At 41.5% G+C, this 25,420-nt stretch overlaps 1 protein-coding gene across 8 annotated transcripts in view; it reads left to right on the top strand.

Moving 5' to 3' along the window:
- Positions 1–25,420, top strand: part of Xpnpep3 (X-prolyl aminopeptidase 3) — a 61,195-nt gene that overhangs the window by 28,734 nt on the left and 7,041 nt on the right. For 5 of the 8 annotated variants that reach the window (XM_004845537.4, XM_021258937.2, XM_087213845.1 and 2 more), the window contains 5 exons: positions 471–878; positions 4,747–4,949; positions 19,074–19,136; positions 20,110–20,223; positions 21,329–21,414. In XM_004845537.4, the coding sequence (XP_004845594.1) occupies positions 471–878; positions 4,747–4,949; positions 19,074–19,136; positions 20,110–20,223; positions 21,329–21,414 (874 nt within the window). Of the gene's footprint in view, positions 1–470; positions 879–1,105; positions 1,232–2,425; positions 2,510–4,746; positions 4,950–19,073; positions 19,137–20,109; positions 20,224–21,328; positions 21,415–25,420 lie in introns of those variants that run through there. The other 3 variants (XM_087213849.1, XM_087213850.1, XM_087213848.1) reach the window with 3 other exon arrangements.

The following is a 25,420-nucleotide window of genomic DNA, read 5'->3' as shown; positions in this document are numbered from 1 at the left end:
GAAGGATTCTTAAGCAGCCACGATTCCAGTTTTCAGCCATGACCATGTTTAACATTAATTTCTTTTTTTTTTTTTTTTTTTTTTTTTTTTTGTACCGGGGATCAAACTCGGGTCTTTAGCTTGCAAGGCAGGCAGTGGAACCACTGATCTAAATCCCCGGCCCTAACTTTAATTTCTTCGAAATTTTTGCAGTAATAGAAATTTGAAGAAAAAAAAAAAAGAAGCCAAGGATTTAGCTCAGTGGTTCCACCGCCTGCCTCGCAAGCGCAAGGTCCCAAGTTCAATCCCCGGTACAAAAAAAAAAAAAAAAGAAGAAGAAATTTGAAACCTGAGTTGTCTTGTTAATTCCTGTGTGCTGCGAGGAGATTTAGCATAGATTGATGAAGTGAACTTGGATATATGTAGCTAACATTAAGCTACCTAGAGTACTGCACTGTAGTCATGCAAACCATTGATTTTTTTGTTTCTAGGGGAGGTGACACCAGGACTATCTCAGGTGGAATATGCACTTCGCAGACACAAACTAATGTCTCTGATCCACAAGGAAGTCCACGGACAGAGCGGGACAGACCAGACAGTGGTTTTGCTCTCCAGCCCTATTTACTACATGAGCAATGACATCCCCTACCCTTTCCACCAGGACAACAATTTCCTGTACCTGTGTGGATTCCAAGAGCCTGATAGCATTCTGGTCCTTCAGAGCCTTCCCGGCAAGCAGATGCCATCACACAAGGCCATACTTTTTGTGCCTCAGAGAGATGCCAGTCAAGAGCTTTGGGACGGTCCACGATCGGGCACAGATGGAGCAATGGCTCTGACTGGAGTAGATGAAGCCTATCCACTGGAAGAATTCCAGCATCTCCTACCCAGAATGAAAGGTAACTCACAGGAACAGAAGGGAAGTCACAGGCCAGGTTGGGGTTAAGACCTTCTTTATCTGTGTAGTTTTTAATTTCCTAAAAAGATTATTGTAGAAGCATTTCTCTTAGAACCATGAAAGAGACATAAGTCTTTCCAGAAGACTGAGCTGCTTTGAAGAGTTTATATGTCCATTTGCTAAGTCTTTGCTAGTAATTCATTAATAGACACTGCTAACCAGCTTAGTTTGAAATCTTAAAGAATTTCCTTTTAAAATGAAGTCTGAGTATGGGGCTTTGACCACTGCTTCCTTAAAGGAGGCACTGTTCTCAAAGAATGATCCATGCACAACCTATATCAGGATCACCTGGGGGTATGTATTAGAATTAAAAATGTGTGTTAGAAAATTTAAAAATGTGTGATAGATATTGGAAATGTAAAATCTTAGGCCCCCCACCTCATGGATACAGAATCAGAATGTGCGTTTTAATAAGATTCTCAGCAGGGTTTGGTGGTGTGTGCATGCCTGTAATCCCAGTCAGTATGTGGGAGGCTGTGGCAGGAGGATTGCCACAAGTTCAAGGCCAGCCTGGGCTACATAGTTTAAAGCCAGCCTGAACTACACAGCAAGACCCTGTCTCAAAAAACAAAAAAATTAACAAGATTCTCAGATGATTTCATAGACACAGTTGAATTGATGCCCCTCAAGATTGCTGCCTCTCTACTTTTAGTCTGCTGAAGTTTTGATTACTCAGAATGTGTTGGGATTTTTCATCTGGAACTGTCTTCACAGCCTATAATATCACATAAACTGTCTTTAGTGATTCTTGTATATCATTAAAGAAGCATTTTAGGGCCAGGGATTTAGCTCAGTGGTTTCGCCACCTGCTCCACAAGCGCAAGGACCCGAGTTTGATCCCCGGTATCAAAAAAAAAAAAAGAAGCATTTTATTCTTAGAGGTATCCAAAAGTCACTTAGAGCCAAATTTGGAAACTAAGATAGATCATCAAGTGAAGAAAGAGTGCTTTTAGATGATAATAATAGATGATTATAAAGTTTTACCTGGTTTCCTTATGTGATTTATAAATCATTTCTGATGTCAGTTTCTAAAAGAGAATTCCAGAAATGTTTCTGACAACAATGGACTATATTGAACTTGATTTCTACAAAGTCTTTGTAAGAAAACACTTATCTGAATATAAGATCTAAGATGTTTAATTGAATTATTTGTTTTTTACTTTATAGAAATAGTTTCTACTTTATAGAGGTATCTACCAGCGTTAACTCATTGAACTTTCTTAGGTCTTTAAAATCCACATAAATGGATAACAGAACCATTATTTTGATGCTTTTTGATGTCTTGCATTAGTTGCTGGCTGTCATCTTCAGCAGTTTAAATTTCAGGAAGCCTGTATAGTTAAATCTCACATTAAATGTGTTTCTCAAAAACACTCCCTGGGGACTGGGATTTAGCTCAGTGGTTCTGCCACCTGCTTCACAAGCGCAAGGTCCTGAGTTCGATCCCCGGTACCAAATCCTCATCCTCCATCTTTTTTTTTTTTTTAGGTACCGAACACGGGATCCTGTGCTTGCAAGGCAGGCGGCAGAACCACTGAGCTAAATCTCCGGCCCTCATCCTCCATTTTTAATGTTAGTTGTTTACTGGATAAAATTATTAGACAAAGAAAAAGATTAATGCAATAATATGTATTTAAAAGTTTTAAAACTAGAAAAAATTGAACTATGATTTCATACATAAGTAATAGTGATGTTTCTTTTATTTTTCATGACAGTCTTCCTGTGTTGCTTAGGCTGGCCTTGAACCCTCTATGCTTCTGCCTCAGCCTACTGACTTACAGGCCACCACCATTCCTGACCTGAAGTTATTTAACCTCTAAAAATATTAGCTGGGCAAAGTGGTGCACACCTGTCATCCCAGCACTCAGAAGGCTGAGGCAGGAAGATCCTGTGAGTTCGAGCCAGCTTGGGTTACATAATGAGTTGAAGGCCAACCTGAGCTACATAGTGAGATCCTACCTCAGTAGTAGTGAACCTAGGGCACACATGTTACTGTGTTTTTCTTTTAAGACAAAAGATATTAATGTAAGAGTTGTTTTTTTTTTCCAAACTAAAACCTCAGTATTCGTGTTTAATTACAGTGTTGGTACTTTGCAATAAGTAAGTGAATTTTGGGTTGCAGTTTGCACACTCATCTCTAAAAGGTTCACCACCACTGGTCTATCTCAAAAAAAGAAAAGGAAATAAAAAGAGAAAAAAAAATTATAAATAGGCTGCAGAGTTAAGTCAGTGGTAGAGTGCTTGCCTGGCATGCATTGCTCAGTCCCTGAAAAAAGAGAAAAAATTTTTGACAAGCTAGGACATAGTGGCACATTCCTGTAATCCCAGAACTCAAAAGGCTGATGCAGGAGGATGACAAGTTCAAGGCCAAGCTGGGCAACTTAACAAGATCCTGTCTGAAAAACAAAATGCTATAAGAAATGTCCATCTATTGTAAGTAGAATAAATATTTCTCATACAGTGTACTTTTTTTTTTTTTTTTTGAGACAGGGTCTCACTATGTAGTTCAGGCTAGCCTTAAACTCACTATGAAGCCCAGGGTGGCCTTGAACTCATAATGAACTTACTGCCCCAGCCTCCCAAGTGCTGGTATTACAGACATGTGCCACCATGGCGGCTCCCAAATTACTTTTCTTTTTTTTGGTACGGGGGATCGAACTCGAGTCCTTGTGCTTGCACAGCAGGCGGCAAAAACACTGAGCTAAATTCCCGGCCCCTCCCAAATTACTTTTCATTCATATAAAATAAAACAAAGAACTCTTCAGACTTAGATTATTGGGAATATCATTCCTAGGTTACTGTTAGGGGAAAAAAATCAATTATGTATGGAATGTTAAGTACAAATAATTTTCATAATGAGACTTCATGTTATATATCTCTGGCAGATATAGACCATTTTCTTAGGTCTCTGGACTTAAAAATTACAAGAAAAATAGACAGCAGATGCAAAGGGAGATGTACACATGTTAACTATCATGTTTCTGTAGCAATGAATAATTACACCAAAATGAAAAAGTCAGGGGACACTTTACCTGTATGGTCATGTTCTGAGCACTTTTTTCTGTTTTCCTTTTCTGTAGATCAGTAGTGATGCTGACAAGTTATTGTGATTGTTCTTTAATATTTCATAAATAGGGCCCGGGACGTAGCTCAGTGGCACCATGCTTGCTTGGCAAGCGCAGGGTCCTGAGTTCAATCCCCGATACTGAAAAAAAAAAAAGTAAATAGTTAATATGTAATAAAATCAAAACTTAAAGCTTGCCAGGCATGGTGGCACACGCTAGTAATGCCAGTACTCTGGGCAGCTAAGGCAGGAGAATCGTAGGTTCAAAATTCAAGCCCAGCCCTAGCTGCTTAACTTAGTGAGACCTTGTCTCAAAATAAAAATCAATAAATAAAGGCTAAGGATGTAGCTCAGTGCAAAGGCCTTGTGTTCAATCCCAAGTACTATGAAATGTAAAGCTTAGTTCCATCATCTTTCTGAAGACTGCTGATATTTTGGAGCAGAAAAGCTATATATTCAGTCCCAGAATATCTTGCCATTTTCAGAGAATGGTCTTCTGAGTGATTTATGATTGAACCCATCAATTGCTTTAGTCCTGAGAGTTTTTTTCAACACTGCCGGTTTTATAGCTTTGACTTGTTTAGGTCACCATGACAGTTGGTATTTCTTCTTGTTGCTGTTAATTTAATTTTTTGTTTGGTGCTGAGGATTGACCCAGGGCCTCATGCAGGCTAAACACATCTCTGCCACTGAGCTATACCCCATCCTGTCAGTTTTAAATGTATTCTCTGGCTTTCCTTCAAAGCTGAGACAAGCACAGTGTGGTACGACTGGATGAAGCCTCCACATGCACAGCTTCACTCTGACTACATGCATCACCTGACTGAGGCTAAGGCCAGGAGTAAGAACGAGGTTCGGGGGCTTCAGCAGCTGATCCAGCGCCTGCGGCTGATCAAATCTCCAGCAGAAATCGAGAGAATGCAGATTGCTGGCAAGCTGACATCGCAGGTATCGTTCCTATCAAAAAAGTTTTTTCTAGATTACAAAAATCACTCGAAAAACAAAGAAATACAAATTACAGACATTGGTTGCCATTTCAAGAGATCAAAGTAGGTCTTCAACTTGTTCACTCCATTTGCCTTTGGTCTCTGACTTAGGGTGTCATTGAACAGCAGCAGGTCCTACTTCAGTTTACCCCCAGAATTGCCATATGGATTTCCAGATAACAGTTGCTCTAATGCTAGCACTCAGGAGGCTGAGGCAGGAGGATCACTGAGTTCAATGCCAGTTTGAACTATATAGCAAAAGCCTGACTCAAAAAAATAAATAAAGAGGGCCGGGGATTTAGCTCAGCAGCACCGTACCTGCCTTGTAAGCACAAGGTCCCGAGTTCGATCCCTGGTACCAAATAAAGAAAGAAAGAATTAGAAAACAAAACAGTTCCCCACATAGATGATCTTTTTAGTGGGGGGAGTCAGGTAATTATGGTTCACTTCTTTTTTGGTACCGGGGATCAAACTCGGGTCCTTGAGCTTTCGAGGCAGGCAGCGGCACCACTGAGCTAAATCTCTGGACCTATGGTTCACTTTTTACAACAGTTTTTGTTTTTGTGTTGTACCAAGACTTAAACTCAGGCCTGTGCATTTGCCAGGCAGGTACTGCACTGCTGAGCTACATTCCCCGGCCCTGCTACACTAATTTCAAGTCTACTTGACAATAGCCCAAGTCAGTGTTTACTCAAATAGTAGAGCTTTTATTTATGTTCAGTTCTTTTATCGTGCTACAACTGCAGCCTGTAATTCAACCCAGTTGACCAACTCATTCTTTTTTTAATTAGGTTTTTTGTTTTGTTTTGTTTTGTTTTTTGTGTACCAGGGATTGAACTCGGGACCCTGCTCTTGCAAGGCAGTATTAGTTTTATTTTTATTAGTACATGTTTGCAACACATAATGATTACATTTATCACAGGGAGTTGATGCATGTACATAACACATTGGGTTTTTTGGTTTTTTTGGTTTTTGGTATCGGGGATTGAACTCGGGTCCTTCTGCTTGTGAGGCAGGTGGCAGAACCACTGAGCTAAATCCCCAGCCCCATAACACACTGTTTTTTCTTCCCTTTCCCCTCTTCCTGAGCAACTTTTTCTTAATTTCTTTGCTAAGTTGCATGCCTTCTGCTGGACTCTGAACATCTGCTTTCTATACAAAGCTTGTATAGAAACTCAATTTTGTAGCTGTCATATGTGAACCAGACCAATTACCTGGCATCCTTCAGCAGCTGATTGAAAAGACGGATGGAGGGCCTACTTGCTAATGAATCTAATGAGTCTCTCTTGTGGATTCCCCTGGTAACAGGCTACATATAGTCGATCCATTTTCATTCTTGGTTTTTTGAGACAGGGTCTCGTTATGCAGTCCAGCCTGTCCTTGAACTCATGGTGATTCTCCTGCCTCCGCCTCCCAAATTCTGGGATTACAGGTGTGCACTGCAATGCCTGGCTGAGCATTGACTTTGTGTGAACTTTTTTTGAGGGGGAGGACTAGGGATTGAACTCGGGACCTTGCGCTTGCGAGGTAGGCAGCGGAACCACTGAGCTAAATCCCTGGCCCAACTTTGTCATTAGAGTGCCTTTCCTGCTCTGTGTGTTGGGTGGATGCTGACTATTGTCCCCACTTTTCCTCTTGCTCATTGTCTTTCAGGTAGTAAAAGTGTCTCAAAGGTTTCCTGGGGTCACTCTACAAGCTCCTTCCATTTTTATCCAAGTGGATATAGCAGACATGGAGGCAGAACCCTAAGGCACCAAGGAAGCTTTTGTTGTCTGGGCATCTTGGTTCAGTCCCTGTGCTCCTGTGATCCCCTCTGTGACAGAGGTGCTGTGCTGAGGACTGCTTTCCATTTGGCCAACTGGTCTGGAGCTGCTTTCCTAGAATGCAGGTCAGCCCCAGTAGCCTCTTTTAACTGGGGTGTTACAGAGGGCACAGCTCAGCGACCCAAGCTGCTGGACTTGGCAAGTGGAGATTCTGCCCCTTTCCCATTGATGCTTAGACACTGCTGCTGCTTCCTTAGCCACCACTTCAGTTCCTTCAGATCTGCCTCCTGCTTCCCCAAGTCCTAGTGGAGTCAGAGGAGGCCGGCAGTCAGAGGTTGCCATCTTTGCCCCCAGACCTAAGGCAGTTCTGTCCTTTAGCTTGTTCTCCTCAGGAACTGCTGAGGCTCTCGGTGCTGTCATTTTCACAAGTCTCCTGTCCATCGGCCTTCCACATTGGCTGCTGGGCTCTTCTGAGTGAAGGCATGAACGGACACTCCTACACCAACATCTAACGTTCTTATTTAAGGCAGATTTACTGCTGTCTGGGGTTATTTATCTTTTCATTGTACCTGGTAGGAAGATAATTTGCATTCACACATTCCATCTTCATCAATTGTACTTTCTGGTAAGAGACACCCCCAAGGCATACATTTATCACTCATTTCAACCTTCACTTTTTTTTTTTTTTTTTTTTTGTTACCAGGGATTGAACTCAGGACCTTGCTTTTCAGGCAGGTGGCGGCACCACTGAGCTAAATACCCAGCCCCCAGACTTTACTTTTTATCCTTTTCTAGTAGCATCTCCACTTCCCCTGAAGCAGTGTCATCATCCCCGGGGACTCATTAGCAGGCCCAGGAAACTCTGTATACTGCACTTGTCTGTCCACTAAGAGTCTCCTCGCCTCCAGGACTTTCACTCACACAGAGGGCCAAGTCAAGACACCTTAGCCTTCATATAGATTTTCTTCCTCCATTTCCATGGTAATACTAAAAGCTAGTATTTTTTTTTAAAAAGCTAACATTTTGACATTTGTTGAGAGACACTCATTGGAACCATTCTAAATTGCTTTAAGCTAAGATAAATTGAGCATCTCTGCTGAGAGATTACCATAGCCTGAGGTGCTCAGTGACACAGGCAGTTGAGGATCGTATATCTTCCTGTAAAAGTCTATCAGGACTAGGGCCGGGGATTTAGCTCAGTGGCACCACGCCTGCCTCACAAGCACAAGGTCCTGAGTTTGATCCCTGATACCAAAAAAAAAAAAAAAAAAGTATCAGGACAAAAATCTGTGAGTGTTTACATCATTTTATGTAATTGTTAATTAACCATATTAAAACTGAATTGTATTACTATTTTAACCTTTTATTTATTTTTTTTTTTCTTTTGAGACAAGGTCTTGCTCTGTTTCCAGGCAGGCCTTGAACTCCTGGGGATCTCCTGCCTCAGCTTCCCAAAGGTTTATAGGCCTCAGCTGCCCCTAGGTTTACAGGCATGTGTCACCACACCCAGCCTTATTTTGTTTGTTTTTGCAGTACTGGCGGTTGAACCTAGGACCTTTGCACTGAGCTACATCCCCATCCCTTTTTTATTTTTTATTTTGAGACAGGTTCTCACTAAGTGGCTAATTTGTGCAGACTGGGCTTGACTTGTAATCTAATCCTTCTGCCTCAGCCTCCAGCGTCATTTGAACCATTTTTAAGTGAACAGTTCCATGGTGTTAAGTATATTCAGTGTTTTGTAATCATTACTGGTATTTTTCCAGACTTTTTCATCATCTCAAATTGATACCTCGTAAATAATAACTTATTTTCTCTCTTTTTAACTCTAACTTCTATTTCACTTTCTGTTTCTATGAATTTACCTATTCTAGTTACTTCCTATAATTGGAATCATACAATATTTGTCCTTGTGCAACTAGGTTATTTCACTAACTATGTTTTCAAGATTTATCTCTGTTGTAGCGATTATCAAAATTTCATTTTTTATGGCTGAGTAAATTCCCACCTCTGTGTGTGTGTGTGTGTGATTGTGTGTGTGTGTGTGTGTGTGTGTGTAACATTTTATTCATCCATTCATTTGTTGATGGATACATAGGCTGTGTCCATCTTTGGGATAATGTATTCCTTCTCTTGTGAGTAATGCTGTTATGAACATGATTTTACAAATGTTCAAGTCCCTTTTGATTCTTTTGGGTATATATTCCCAAAAAAAGGAATTTCTGGATCATATGGTAATTGCATGTTTAACTTTTTGAAAACTTACCATACTGTTTTCCACAGCAGCACAGTCATTTTATATTCCCATTAGCAGGCCACAAGGATTCTCCCACATCCTTGTAAATATTTGCTGGTTTCCATTTTTTCTTTTTCTTTTTTCTGGTACCGAGGATCGAACTTGGGACCTTGCGCTTACGAGGCAAGTGACGGAACCACTGAGCTAAATCCCCAGCCCTGGTTTCCATTTTTTGTGTAATAGCCATCTTGATGTATATGAAGTAGCATTTCATAGTGGTTTTGACTTGCCTTTTCTGATGATTAGTGATGTTGGAGATCTTCTCATGTGTTTTTGGCCATCTGTACATCCTTTTAGGAGAAATGTCTACTCAAGCACTTTGTGTTTTAACATATTCATGCTGGGCCATAATTCATACATCTCGCTACTGGGCACCTCTGATTTTTTTTTTTTTTGGTACCAGGAATTGAACTCAGGTCCTTGTGCTTTCGAGGCAAGCAACGGAACCACTGAGCTAAATCCCTGGCCATGGGCACCTCTGATTTAAATTTGACCACCTCTCCAGCTTGAACCAGCAGTGGTACATGTGTGACTATCTGAAAAATGGGCACCGCTTTGGCCACAGAAAAAGTCAAATAAGTTGTGACATTTCACACACTCTACATAATCAGCCATCTTTATATATTTTTTTTTTTAAATTCACAAATATAAATAAATTTCTGTTAATTTAATGAAATAAATGTGTTGATTATTATAAAATTTTAATTTGATAGTATTAATATTTATATTTGGGCAGTAATTATTCAAATTCAAGCAACTAACTAGATTTGGTTCGTTTATAAACTTTGTATTAATTTTTTTTTTTGGTTCTGGGGATCGAACTTGGGTCCTTGTGCTCACTCAGCAGGCAGCGAAACCACTGAGCTAAATCCCCAGCCAACTTTGTATTAATTTTATTAGTAAAAAGACTGATAAAAGCAATTGGATTCATTTGTACCACATATCATGCATGTACCATCTGTGGCTCAAGCTGATGGGAACGTGTTAATTGGGTTGATTTTTGCTGTTGAATTATACAAATCCCTTATATATTCTGGGATCCTCAATGCTTTTTTTTTCTTTTCTGGGTTTTTTTTTTTTAATACCAGCGATCGAACTCAGGACCTTCCGCTTTGATTTTCCCATTCTGTGAGTAGGCTTCTTTTTCCTTTGGTAGTATCCTTTAATGTACTAGATTTTTTTTTTTTGTACTGAGGCTCGAACTCAGGACCTTGCACTTGTGAGGCAGGCAGCAGAATCATTGAGCTAAATCCCCAGTCTGAGATTTTTAAAATTTTTATGAGGTCCAATTTATTATCTTTTTGTTGCTGTTTCCTGTATTTTGGTGTCATATCCAAAAATCAGTGCTAAATTCATTGTCATAAAGATTGTCCCATGTTGTTTTCTAAGATTTTTCTAGTTTTAGCTCATATGTTTAGGTCAGTGATCCATTTTAAGTTAATTATTATATATGTGGTAGGCCTGGCGATTTAGCTCAGTGGTTCCGGTGCCTGCCTCACAAGTGCAAGGTCCCGAGTTCGATCCCCGGTACCAAAAAAAAAAAAAATTATATATGGGGTAGAAGATAAGATAAGGTTCCCAAAAAAAAGACAAGGTTTCCACTTCACTTTTTTTTTTTTTTTTTTGGTATTGGGGATCGAACTTGGGTCCTCACACTTGTGAGGCAGGCACCAGAACCACTGAGCTAAATCCCCAGCTCCCCCACTTCACTTCTTACATGCCCTGTGTTTTACAAATTTTTTTGTAAAGTCCTGAACTCTTTGTTACCATTTTATTATCCAGAAGTTGGGGTAAAAGCTCTTAAGTTGTCTTTTTTACATCTTTCTGAAATCCAACAGCGTAGTCACGTCTGAAGTCCTTGCTAATGGGTATGGGTACCTTTTAGCAGTGTCAGTCACAGCCTGGCTGAGAGCCATCCCTAGGGGATCTCGTTCCTGTCACTACCGTAGTACTGTACTTGCGTCCGTAGTGTTTCCACAGCTTCAGTAGGTCGTTGTGTATTTTACAAGGGAAGGGTAGGGTAATTACCCATCTCTGCCAAGTATGGTAGAACCTTCTCTTAATCCATTTTAGTGAATTAGGGACTTCCCAGTAAACTAGTCTCTGGTTCAGAAACCAGAAACATCTCCCCACCACAGTACTTAGTGGTTAAGATCACAGATGATGCTTCTTGACCTAAAATTCTCAGGAAACTTTTTTTGGTGACAGGGTCTCACTGTGTAGTTCAGGCTGGCCTTAAACTCATTGTGTAGCCCAGGGTGGATTTGAACTCTCAGCAGTTCTCCTGCCTCAGTCTCCCTAAGTGCTGGGATTACAGCCATGTGCCATCCCATGCCTGGCATGGGAACCTTTTTTTTTTGGTACTGGGGATCGAACTTGGGACCTTGCACTTGCAAGGCAGGTGGCGGCACCACTGAGCTAAATCCCCAGCCCTGGGAACATTTTTAACAAGGGCTCATCAGGGTATTCTATGAAAAAAATCTAAGAATGGATCATTTTCTTCACTGAATGACAACTCCTTACTTCCACAGTTTCTTACCCTCCAATAGCAGTTTGCCACTTGAACTATCTTAATTATAGTTTAATCTCACAAGATTAACTGAGTCATCAAAAATTAAAGTGGCCCAGGTTCCATTGGTTAGAGCTCCATCTGTTGACAAAAAAGAGAAATTTATCCGAAGCAATTCCGATCTTCCTAATGTAGGTGAAGGCAGTATCCACACCAACAGAGTATTTACGAGATCTTCCATAAATTTTTATTTTTCCTTCCAAACCTTTTTGTTTAACTCCTAGGTTTCCCAGATTTCCACAGATTTCAAAACGTGCTACTTCAAACCAAGGCTGATGACTTATTTTATTATCATCTTGTATCCAAGTCAGTTGTTTTTGTCTTCCAAAAGAACACTGTAGCCATATTTTAATGAGAATGAGTCAGGTATGAAAAAGATGAAGAAAGAACAAAACTTAAAATTAAAAGAATGAGTCAAATGTGCTGGAACAACTGAATATCCACATACAAAAGAATGAAGTGAGGGGCCGGGGATTTATCTCAGTGGTGCTGCCTCCTGCCTCACAAGCGCATGGTCCCAAGTTTGATCCCTGGTACCAAAATAATAAATAAATAAAGACTAACTCAAAAGGAATCATTGCCTAAATCTAAGATGTAGAACTGTCAAGCCAGCCTGGGCTACATAGTGAGTTGAAGGCCCCTGAGACCCTGCCTAGAATGAATGGATGGATGGATGGATGGATGGATGGAAGGATTCGTAATTAAGCTAAAATTATAAAACTCTTACAAGAAAACATAAGAGTTATTCGTCATGACTTTGAAGTTCCCAGTGGATTCTTAGATATGATACCAAAAGCACAGGCAGGGCCGGGGATTTAGGTCAGTAGTTCCGCCGCCTGCTCCACAAGCGCAAGGACCCGAGTTTGATCCCTGGTACCCAAAAAAAAAGAAAAATAAGACTTTATTAAAATTAAAAACCTAGCACTCAAGAGGCTGAGGCAGGAGGATACCATGAGTTTGAGGCCAGCCTGGGCTACATAGTGAGTTCAAGGCCAGCCTGAATTACATAGCAAGACCCTATCTCAAAAAAAAAAAAAAAAGTTAGTATCCCAAATACATAAATAATTCAGATGATTCAATCATACACACAAAAAAGTCAGTTTTTATTTTTTTGAGACAAGGTCTTGCTATGCAGTTCAGCCTAGCCTTAACTACTTGTATCCCAGGCTAGCCTTAAACTCCTGCCTCAGGCTCCAGGGATTACAGGCATGCATCACCACATGCAGCAACAAGTCAGTTTTTAAACAAGTATTTCTCCAACCAGGATATGTGAACAGCCAATGAGCACATGAAAAGATGCTCAACATCATTAGTCATTTGGAAAATAGAACTCAAAACCACCCCCTACCCACTAAACTGGCTATTAAATGTGAAGGACAGACATTAGCAAGTACTGGTAATGATGCAGAGAATTTTAAACTCTTGTAATTTGCTAGTGGGAAAGTTAAATGGTTCATTCAAAAGTTACAAACTGACCCATTCATCTATCAATGAAAAAACGTAAATGGATAAACAAAATTTGTCATTTATAATGAAATGCTATTCAGCAATAGAAAGGAGTAAAACTGTTATAGATGAACCTTGAAAATGTACTAAATGGGGCCGGGGATTTAGCTCAGTGGTTCCACCACCTGCCTCGCAAGCGCAAGATCCTGAACTCGATCCCCGGTACCAAAAAAAAAAAAGAAAAGAAAATCTACTAAATGGCTGGATGTGGTGGTGCACACCTGTGAACCTAGCTTTCAAGAGGCTGAGGCACAAGGATACCACAAGTTTGAGGCCAGTCTGGACTACATAATAAGACCTTGTCTCAAAAAAAAAAAAAAAAACACCAGAGCCAAGCATTTTAGCACAGGTCTGTTATGCCAGCACTCTGGAGAATGAGGTAGGAGGACTGTGACGAGTTCAAAGCCAGCATGAACTACAAAGTGAGACTCTGTCTCAAAAAAATAAATAAATGAACAAAACAAAACAAAAAATCAGAAAACTGCTAGGTAAAAAAAGACAGACACATAAATTTGTATTTTGTATAATTCGATTTATGCATAATGTCCAGAACCAGTAAATCAATAGAGACAGAAAGCAGGGGCGCCAGGGATTTAGCTCAGTGGTTTCGCTGCCTGCTATGAAAGCGCAAGGACCCGAGTTCTATCTCCAGTACCAAAAAAAAAAAAAAAGCAGATTAAAGGATACCAGGGGTTGTATTTTCAGAACAGGAATTAAATATTCTGACTTTCTTTAGGGATGATGAAACTTGTTTTTTTGGTACCGACTATCAAACTCAGGACCTTGCGCCTGACAGGCGGGTGCTATGCCGCTGAGCTAAATCCCCGGCCATGAAACGGTTTTTGAACTAGAGATAAGTAAGTAGTGGTTGGAAAGCATTGTAAATGAGCTAAATACCACTGAATTGTTCATTTTGTCATGTCTGGCTCCTGGCCAGGGAACCAGAGATGTTGCATCGGCGACGAGCACTGCTGCTCTGCTCTCCTAGCTAGCAGCCCACTGGGATCGTAATCCCAGCCCTAATAAATTAGAGGGACAAAGTTTAATGAAAGGAAGGTAGACATTTTATTTGTAAAAAGGAAAGGGAAGGGAGAGGAAGGGAGAAGATAGATAACTACCCTGATAAGAAAGAATCAGGGTGGGGGCTCCAGAAAGATGGAGGACTTGTGAACCTTCATTCCCAGCTGCTTTTATAGGGGAGTCAAGAGACCCTTTCCTCCCATCCGGAACTTGCCATAACTGCATTGGCGTCCGAGCACCTCTGCCTACCATCATTTTTCCTGGTAGTCTGTGTACAGCTTCTGTCTGTCTGTTTACTTGTCCTTGACTTACCTTTTATGGCCTTATCTTTGGGGTGGGCGGCTAGTTGGCAAGGGGGTGCCTTATGCATGGTTAGCTTCGTAAGTAAAGGGGCATGTGGATGTGTGTTGTACTCTGTAATGACCCTAGAGTATACACATGTGTGTACATGGATGTGTCAGTGTAAGATGTGAGCACACACTCTCTTAATGTTAGGCAGCCCCTTCCTTTGTTTTCTCTATATTCTGTTGGAGGTGGGGGCAGTTTATCATTTGTGTCCAGCCTGTCAGCTTTTTTTTTTTTTGTCAGCTCTTTTTTTGATCTCTTGTTGCAAGTCTCAAGGTCATTTGGTGCCTTTCTTTATCTGGTTTTTTTCTCTTTCTCTACCCTCTTCCTTGACCTTTTTCCCACAGGAATTTCTCTGGTAAAGTTTCTTTTTGACTCCTAATTAAGATTAGCTAGAAGACCTAATGAGCCTCCTATTCTGTTTTCTTCCCTGTTTAGAGACCCCTTGACCCTACAGTTTCTCTTGGTTAATTTTATATAATGTAAATTTCATCACAATAAAAATAAAATAAGGGCCAGGGATTTAGTTCAGTGGTTCCGCCGCCTGTCTCACAAGCGCAAGGTCCAGAGTTCGATCCCTGGGACCAAAAAAAAAAAAAATTCCCTGTGCCTTTCCATAAGAGTTCAAAATAAAAAGACAAAAAAGTCGCTCTTCTGAGAAAATGAACTCACTAGAACTAACCCCCCTTTTTTTTTGCTTCATGCTAAAAATATGTGCGCCTGTTACTTCTCAGTGTTTGTTCATCCTTTAGGTGATGTTAGCTTCTTGTTCATCCACCAGATATTTATTGAGTAATCTCTCTGTGCCACACTGCTGTCAGTTCTGAGGGTGAGGCTGTAAGCGATAGAGGCCATCCATGTGCCACCAGCCTCAGTCTCCGTTCTAGGTGAGAAGAGAGTGGACAAACTTTTTTTTTCTATTACAGTATTTTTTTTAATAGCAAAACATTTATTGGTACATTTTAGGCATACATAATGATAACACTCATCATAGGGAATTTTCACCTGTACATGATGCATCCCACCTTTTTTCCCATTCCCCTCACCTCTCAAACCCCCTCCCCTCCCTAGTGCAAAAGCTTTGTTTCCATTTTTTCCATTTTCTCTTTTTTTTCTTGTCCCTTCCTTTCTCCCTCCTCCTTTGTTCCCCTTCCAATTTGAACACATTCTTCCCATTTCCCAGTAACTATTATATATTTTAGGCTTTATTTCCACTTTCGGTTTCTTACACCAGAGAAACAATGCAGTATTTAAACACGTGTGTCCAATGTATTTCACTTAAGAGTGTGGTCTCAGGGTCCATTCATTTAGCTATAAATGTATGAAGCTCATCCTTTATGGCAGAGTAGTACTCCATTGTAGAAAAAAACCACATCTTCTTTATCCACTTGTCAATTGATAGGCATTTGAGCTGTTTCCAAGATTTAGTTATTATAAATTGTGCCGCTGTAAACAAGGGTGTGCATATATCATTGTGGTATGCTTTTAATTCTTTGGGGAAGATACCAAGAAGAATAGCTGGGTCAAATGGAACCTCTAGTTTTAGTTTTGTGAGGGGTTTTGTTTGTTTGTTTGGTACCAGGGATTGAACTCGGGACATTCCGCTTTCGAGGCAGGCAGCGGAACCACTGAGCTAAATCCCTGGCCCTAGTTTTAGTTTTTTGAGAAATCTCCACACTGATTTCCACAGTGATTGCACCAGTCTATACTCCCACCAACAGTGGAGAAGGGTTTCTTTTTTTCCCATATTCCCTCCAGCATTTGTTATTGGTTGATATCTTGATAGCAGCCATTCTTTCTGGAGTGAGATGGAATCTCAGTGTTTTAATTTTCATCTCTCAGATGACCAGTGATGTGAAACATTTTTTCAAATATGTATTTGTCATTCCTACTTCTTCATCTGAGAAGTGTCTATTCATTTCAGATGCCCATTTTTGAATTGGGTCTTTTTTTGTTTTGTTTTGGTACCAGGGATTGAATTCAAGACCTTGGGTTTGCAAGGCAGATGGCGGAACCACTGAGCTAAATCCCCAGCCCTGAATTGGGTCTTAAATAGGGGGTCTGATTTTTTTTTTTGAGTTCTTCATATACTCTAGATAGTAGTCCTTTGTCTGATGAATAGCTGGTAAAAATAAATTTTCCCACCCTGTGGGTTGTCTCTTCACTCTGTTGGTGGTTTCTCTTTCTGTGTAAAACTTTTTAATAAGATGAGATCCCAGTTGTTGATTCTTTGTAGTATTTCCATGTGGTCTGGGTTTTATTCATGAAGTGTTTGCCTACTCGTGTGTCCTCAAGCATTCTACCTATTCTTTCTTTCAGCAGATTTAGTGTTTCTGTTTTAATATTTAGGTCTTTGATGCATTTTGATTTTAGTTTAGTGCATGGTGAAAGAAAGATATGTGTCTAGTTTCAATCTTTGGCATGTGGAAAGCCAGTTTTTCCAGTACCACTTATTAAATAGGCTATCTTTCAGGGCTGGGATTTAGCTCAGTGGTTTCGCCACCTGCTCCGCAAGCACAAGGACCCAAGTTCGATCCCCGGTACCAAAAAAAAAAAAAAATAGGCTATCTTTCTTCCAGTGAAGGTGTGTGACTCCTTTGTCAAAGATAAGGTGGCTGAGTAGAACAAACTTAGAATGTGTAGTTCTGTAGAGTGAGTGCTGTGAAGGAAAGCGAAGCCATGGCAGGGTAAAGTGAGAGAGGCTGAGGCAGGTTGGGTGGGCCTGGCCACCTGGGGGAAGAGCAGACGAGGAGCGTCCACTTGCGTTTAGTTTGTTGGGCTTTTTGCTAATGCCATTATCTGGTATTGGGAAATGTTAGCTATTTACCATTTTTATTTTTTATTAGTATACATTTGCAGTACATAATGATTACATTCCTCACAGGGGGACAAATGTTATTTAGAACATCCCTCTCAGTGTTCCATCCACTCTGGTCATGGCATTAGCAGCTTGAGAGAAATCCTTTTCTTTTTTTTTTCCTTAAATTCTTTTATTGGTACATTTTAGGTATACAATACATTTACATTTATCATTGGGAACTTGTACCTAGAAATCCTTTTCTTGGTGTAGTATGGTGTCCTTATCACCCTCTGAAATTGGTTTGTTTTTATCCAACAGACATTGGAAGTCATGTAGCTGACATGGTTTCCTTTTTCATATTCCCAGCTAGAAAACAGATATATTTGTTGCCCACCCATCATAGCCATAGTCATGAAGGATGGTATGCATAAAAGAAACAAATAAAATAGTTTTTCAAAGTGGAGTTGTGAATTATAAGCATATGTGCTTAATGTTGAACACTTACATGCATAACGTGTGGCTATCGCAGAGAATAAAAATACCTACATAAGGGGCCAGTGGTTTAGCTCAGTGGTTTCGCCGCCTGCTTTGCAAGCGCGAGGACCCAAGTTCGATCCCCGGTACCAAAAAAAAAAAAAATACCTACATAAGTGATGGTTCTCAGGGACAGTTTTGTCCCCTAGGGATAGGTTGCTTGCTTGCTTTTCTTTCTTTCCTTCTTTCTTTCTTTCTTTCTTTTTTTCTTTCTTTCTCTTTCTTTCTTTCTTTTTTTCTTCCTTCCTTCCTTCCTTCCTTCCTCCCTTTCTTTCTTTCTTTCTTTCTTTCTTTCTTTCTTTCTTTCAGGTTCTCACCATGCAGTTTAGGTTCCCCTTGAACTCGCTATGTAGCCCAGGCTGATTTTGAACTCACAGCCATCCTACTGCCTCACCCTCCTTAGTGCTGGGATTACAGATGTGCACCACTATTCTCAGCTCCCTGGCAATTTTGGTGATGTCTGGTGGTCACATGGCCACTGGTGTCCTTCATTGAACTGTACAGCCCCCACCACAAAGAATTTTCTGGCCCTAATGTCAGTACTGCTGAGGCTGGGAAACTCTGCTGTAGACTGACTGGACCATTCGATCTGTAATTCCAGGGCCCAGAGCTCTGGAAGCATCCTGGTACTTAAGTGACAGATGTGTTTGTGTCTTGGTCATTTGTTCTGCTGTAACAAAATACCTAAGACTGGCTAGTTTCACCTCCTCACAGTTCTAGAGGCTAGAAAGTACAAGAGCAAGGTGACAGCAGATTCAGCGTGTGGACCTATTCATATGTGCATATCTTCGCATGGCAGAAGGCACAGAAAGGGCAGGAGAGAGAGGAATGCCATGTCCTCTTGTGGAAGGAGAGCGAGCAGGGTCAGACTCCCCTCCTCCAGCCCTTTTCTAGGGCTGCTAGTCCTCTAGGTTTACTCCCTTCACAGAGGCCCTGGCCTCTTAATGCCATGCGGTGCGGGCTGGGCTTTGAGATGAATCATAGAGCAGACACAGTCTACGCTGCTTATTCTGCATACATGTCTGTTCTGAGTGGGAGGATCAGGCATGCTTCCACTGAAATTGTCATCAGTCAGATGTTCCTGAAAGCAATTTTTTCCCTCCAGAAATCTATATTGTACCCATTCAGTCACAGCTTGAGTTTGACAGAACTGGGAGGAAAGTTGATTTTTTAAAATTTGAACTGCAGTATTTTGAATGTTTGAGTTAGCAACACAGTTAAAACAAGATTGTGTTCTTGTCCTACTGTCTTTTCAGGCTTTCATAGAGACCATGTTTGCCAGCAAAGCCCCCGTGGAGGAAGCCTTCCTCTACGCTAAGGTGAGCCGGGGACTCGGAAAAGGTCCTGTCAGAGTCTGGTGGACAGTAACTTCTTCAGCTCACAGCCCAAGGACAGTCAGCTCTGCCTGGCCTCAGAGATGCTCTGCTTCTCACATATTATTAGACTAGTCGAGTACATGAGTCTAAAACATGCAGCACTACATTTAGAGTAAGAAAGTTGCAAAATACAGCAAATAAAGAAGGAAAGACTGAAGTGTGTAAGATGAGAATAACTTCAGTAACTGTGAAGGAAGACAGGTATGAGCCTGTGCATGGGTAGTGCAGATGCTGCCGGTCTCCAGCCCACCTAGAAAGCTGGCATCCTTTCTCACTTGTCCAGAGCATTTAGGTCAGTACCCACTTGAAAAGTTGAAATTAGTAATGTAGAGCTAGTGTTAAAAATAAAACCCAGGGCCAGGGATTTAGCTCAGTGGCGCCATGCCTGCCTCGCAAGTGCATGGTCCGGAGTTCAATCCCTCATACCAGGGGGCAAAAAAAAAAAAGAAATTCAGGGCCGGGGATTTAGCTCAGTGGTTCTGGCTCCAGCCTCACAAGCATACGGTCCCAAGTTCAATCCCTGGTACCAAAAAAAAAAAAAAGAAATTCATATTTTGTTATTTGGCTAAGTAAGAATAAACAGCCTTCTTTGTAGATTTTCTGTGTCCTCTTATGTACTGAATTTTAAAATCATAGGAATTTAGAAAATAAAAGAGAATAGATTTAATAATAAGGTTAAATAACAGGACTGGTGGGAATAAAAATAAATGCAGAATGCAGACTGTAGATATATAGCATATGGGGTGAGAATCAAAGAAATGGATGGAAATTACAACCTTAACAGTTTGGTTGTACACAGTGACCAGTGCTGTAGTCATGGCTTACATCAAGCACTGCTGTGGAGGCAGAGGCTGTGCAGCCGGCCTGGCTTCCAGAAATGCGAACTGCATGGCTTATACTTCACTGTTCTTCACAGTTTGAATTTGAATGCCGAGCACGAGGGGCAGAAATCTTGGCCTATCCACCTGTGGTTGCTGGAGGGAACCGGTCGAACACTCTGCACTATGTGAAGAATAATCAGCTCATCAAGGTACAAAATGTTCCCTTCAGTGGTTGGGCGCTCCAGCAGAAAGCTCACTAACTGCTTTTGCAAATTAACTGTCATTTAAAAGCCTATAATCCCAACACTCAGGAGGCTGAGGCAGGAGGATCTCTGCAAAGTTGAAGCCAGCCTGGGCTACATAGTGAGTTCAAGGCCAGCCTGAACTATATAGCAATACCCTGTCTCAAAAAAAGAAAAATCTTTATAAAATATATTATCTATGATCTAATTGTTTCCTATTAGGAAATTTATTCCATCTCATTGCAACAAAAACACTTACTCTTTTTTTTTTTTTTTTTTTTTTTGGTACCGGGGATCGAACTTGGGTCCTTGTGCTTCCACAGCAGGCAGCGAAACCACAAAAACACTTATTCTTGCAAGGACCCGAATTCAATCTCCAGTACCAAAAAAAACCCACTTACTCTTCAAAGTTGTCATTACTATATATATACTCCCTTAACCACTATTTTATTGTGTATCAGGTTTTGCACTTAGATATAGGTATAAAAAAGATACAACTTGCTGGGCATGGTGGCACACATCTATAATCCCAGCACTCAGGAGGCTGAGAGAGGAGGATCACCATGAGTTAGAGGCCAGCCTGGACAACATAGTGAGACCCAGTCTCAAAAAAAAAGATATGCCCTGTCTTCAAGGGCATAAATCACTCATGACTACTAATAAGTTAAAAATACACTCAGAATTTTCTTCTTTCCCACATATATTATGACAGAGAGCAGAAGGGGAAGTAATATTCTAAAGTGAAATGGCTAAGGGTAATTGTGTTAGAATGAGGCACTGACTGAAGTGGGATATGTAACTAATACAGTAACATTTGTGATGCCTGAATGCCTTCCCCTGCTAATTCTGACCCAGATGGGCTGGGCCCAGAGCCTGTACCCCTACCCACCAGACACTGCCGTACCTCTGGAGCCTGTATAAACTCCTCTGCAAAGCTCAGGCATACATCTCTCATGAGAAGGAACCAGAGATTGGTCTCTAGATGAGAGCTTTCTTAAAAAATAAAGAGCATCTTTTAGATTAGAGGAAACAGTTGTGAGCTCCCTCACATTATCCTGTTCCTTTGTTCCAGGATGGGGAAATGGTGCTCCTGGACGGAGGCTGTGAGTCTTCCTGCTACGTGAGCGACATTAGTCGGACCTGGCCTGTCAATGGCAGGTAGTCCTCTCAGGGGAACATGTCCTACTGTTGCTTGGGAGTATGAGTTAGAACATGGATATTTTGAATAAATGACTACAGAAACCTTCAGGGCTCTCGTAGGCCAGGTTGACTGCTTTGCGAAACTCTTGATAAATTTCTAAGACTTTGGTTCTTCCTACAGCAGAGTGAGGCACACAGGAACACTATATTAACCCTCTCTCTCTCTCTCTCTCTCTCTCTCTCTCTCTCTCTCTCTCACATACACACACACACACACATACACATACACACACAAACACCCATATTTTCTAAAAATAACTGTAAAGTATTTCTGGTGTTTTTAATTTTCTGATCACAAAGATAGTCTTAATTTAGGATAAAATAACTTGTTATTTTTTTATCCACTGATATAAAATCTAAACAAAAATGTTTTCTGTTACTGAGTATTGAACCCAGGGCCTCTGCACTGACCTACATCCCTAGCCTTGATTAATTGTTGAGGCTGGGGGTTTTTTTTTGGTATTGGGGATCAAACTCAGGACCTTCTGCTTTCGAGGCAGGCGGTGGAACCACTGAGCTAAATCCCTGGCCCTGTTAAGGCTGGTCTTGAAGTTGCAATCCTCCTGCCTCAGTCTCCCAGAGTGCTGGGATTACAAGTGCGCACCATCATGCCCAGCTGGCCAAAGTTTTAGTGAGAATTTATATTTATTAAAGATATTAAAGGTAGGAGAAGGAATGTGCACTGCACAGTGAGCATGGGCCGGTTAAAGGTAGGACAAGAAGTGAACTCTGCAGAGTGTGGATGGGTCAGTGGAAAGGCTCCCAGCAGCCCTGGCTGGACAAAATGTTACAAGTCTCTTTGGAGGAAGAACGATAATGGGCCAATTTTAATAGCTAGACCTCTCTGCCTAAGGGCATCCCCAATGCATGGTGTTGGCAACATGAAGTCACAGCCTTACCAACTTCAGGTGTCAGAGGATAGTTAGAGGCTGCCAGAATATTCAGAAGAATGGGCCAGGAGATCGTGAAGACAAGGTGGCACAGACAATGTGAACCCCCAGATCTACTTCTTAAATTTTGCGGATCACTGACCTGTGCTGGAGGTCACCCAGTACGAGCAGCAGAATAAGCTGAGCAGAGATTTTCATTACTTCCCACTGAGTACCAAGTTTACAATTTGAATCTAGCCAAGCTAAAACAAAGTAATTTGCAGTATTTTGAGACATGGTCTCATTAAGCTGCCCAGGCTTCCTCAAACAGCTATATTTGCAGTTGCCCCAAACTGGAAATAATCCAATGCCCATCAACGGGAGAGTGAATATGCAATCTGTGGTGTATGGTAACGCAGTTTTCTGCAGAGGAATACAACTCAGCTATAACAAAGAGCAGGCTGCTGAGTGAAGCAACACCATGGGTGAATTGCTCAGTGAGGAGAGCTATCCACAAAAGAGCACGTATTGTATGATTCCGTTTATATGCTGTAGAATGGGCAGAAGTAAGGGGGAAGTGATCAGAACAGCATTTGCCTCTGGTGGAATGGGTATTGACTAGAAATAGAAACAGGGAAACTTTCTGGGAAGGTGAAAATATTGTATTTAATGATGGGAATACAGATCTGCCTTAGGATTCTAGAGAGCAAAGCACCAACAGGATATGTGTCTGTATTTCTGTTCACATGTCATTAACGATGGGGACAGGGTCTGAGAAGTGTTCCTCGGGCGGTTTCACCATTGTCTGAACAGCGTGGAATGCACTCAGCACACCCTTGGATTGTATGGGTTGGTTACTGGGCCTGACCTTTGACGGTCAGGAGATGTGCACTTGACACCGCAGACTGTCTTAGTTTTTTATGAATAGGAACACATTTACCATCATGATAAGCCAGAGCCTGTGGTGCATAGCTGTAGTCCAAGCTGCTCAGGATCTGAGACCGGCCTGGGAAACATAGTAAGATCCTATCTCAAATGAAGTAAAGTAAAAATTTTAAAAATAAGCTGAACATGACACACACCTGGAATCCTAGCTACCCCACAGGCCAGTTGGGAAGGTCATGAATTCAAGGCCAGCTGGAGCAATATAGCACGACCTCATCTCAATAAACATTTGGAGCAGAGTTGGAGGAGGAGGGGTTGTGAAAAAATCATTATGTAGTGCAAACATGTACTAATAAAAATTAAAACTGTCACTGGGTGTGGAGGTGCACACCTCTAATCCCAGCACTTGGGAGGCTGAGACAGGAAGATCACTTGTGAGTTTGAGACCAGCCTGGTCTCCATAGTGATTTCAAAGCCAGCCTAAACTATATAGAGAGACCCTGTCTCTAAATAAATAAATAAATAAATAATAAAAATTTAAAAATTAAAAGGCAAAAAATATAATAGTGTAAGTGTATGTTATGTTTAATACATTAACCAGTAACATATTTATTATCATTGTCAAACATGAACTGTACATAATTGAACGTGCTGTGCTTTCATACATTTACATTAACAGCACCACAAAGACAAGAGAAATGTGTTATGGTACATCAGTAGGCAATAGGCTCTGTTAAAAATCTTATGAGAGCTGGGTAGATGTGGTTTGCAATCCCCCGCACTTGGGAGTCTGAGGCAGGAGGATCAGTGTTCAGCCTGGACCACGTGGTGAGACTTTATCTCAAAAAGTCTTGTGGGATGAAAACCTTGTTATACAGTTTGTGACTGTGTGTTGTGTGTGTGTGCACACACTTGGGTGGGTAGGGAGGTAGAGAGATTCTTAGGAATTGACTCATGCAGTTGTGGGAACTGGCTGCAGTTGTAGAGCAGGCAGGTGAGAAACTTTAGCAAGAGTTGATGATACAGCTGGCCATGGTGGCACCCACCTGCAATCCCAGCACTCTTGGAGGCTGAGGCAGGAGTACTGCAAGTTCAAACACAGCCTGAGCAAGTAAGTGACCTACTGAGACCCTGTCTCAAAAGATAAAATAAAAAATCAATTTTTAAGAAAAGAAAAGATGGGGCTGAGGATTTAACTCAGTGGTTCCGGCGCCTGCCTCACAAGTGCAAAGTCCCGAGTTCAGTCCCCGGTACCAAAAAAAAAAAAGAAAAGAAAAGAAAGGGTGTTCTGGGAGAGGGTAACTGCAGTCTGGAGTCCACAACCTGCAGGGGAATAGAGACCCAGACAGAATTTGCCCTCAAGTTTTCTGAGAATTCCTACAGTTCTGGTGTTTATTGCTGGCTGCCTTTTTGGTCCATGTCTCTGCCAGTCAGCCTATCCAACTCTTAGAGCTTTTCTGTCCCTCTGCTCAGTGGACCCCTGATAATAAACTCCGACAGATCGAGCTTTCTGTCCCACTGCCCTCATCCCACACTGGACATAGCCAATGCCACACACATCCCCAGAGCTTCACCTGCATGTGTTGGAAAAGTCATGCCCTCATTTGGGTGTGTAGTGCACCTTCTCTAGGGCCACACCTTGCACCTAACTTTGGGCCCTCTGGGGTTTGAGTCTGATTGTACGTCAAAAAGCATCTGGGCCAGGGATTTAGCTCAGTGGTTTTGCCGCCTGCTGCGCAAGCACAGGGACCCAAGTTCAATCCCCAGTACCAAAAAAATAAGCCCCTGAGGCAGCTCTCTCCCTCTGAAAGGCACCTGGGGGTTCTCAGAATTACAAGCAGGTCAGAAAGACAACTCAGCACACTTTAGGAGTTCAGTATCCTTGCCTCATCAGAATTGGTGCATCCATTTGTCAGAACTGCATGCTCGGGCTTGTGCATTTCAGTGATTGGCTAGCCAAGTTCGGTGGTGCATGCTGTAATCCCAGCTACCAAGAAGGTTGAGGAGGGAGTATTGCTTGAGCCCAGAACTTACATAGTGAGACTCTCTCAGAAAAAAGCAAAGATTTTCGCTGGATATGGTGGCACATGCCTGTAATCCCGGCACTGAGGAGGATTGCCATGAATAGAAAGACCCTGCCTTAAAAAAACAAAGGGCCAGGGTTGTAGCCCAGCCTCACAGTGACACTGGTAAGCATGAGGTCCTGAGTT

This window comes from Heterocephalus glaber, unplaced genomic scaffold (assembly GCF_053883595.1).
Source record: "Heterocephalus glaber isolate CG9 unplaced genomic scaffold, H.glaber_assembly_v1.0 deba00001444, whole genome shotgun sequence".
In the NCBI taxonomy this organism is placed as follows: Eukaryota; Metazoa; Chordata; class Mammalia; order Rodentia; family Bathyergidae; genus Heterocephalus; species Heterocephalus glaber.
Note: the sequence above shows the minus strand (reverse complement) of the source record. Positions and strands in the feature narration are given on the sequence as shown.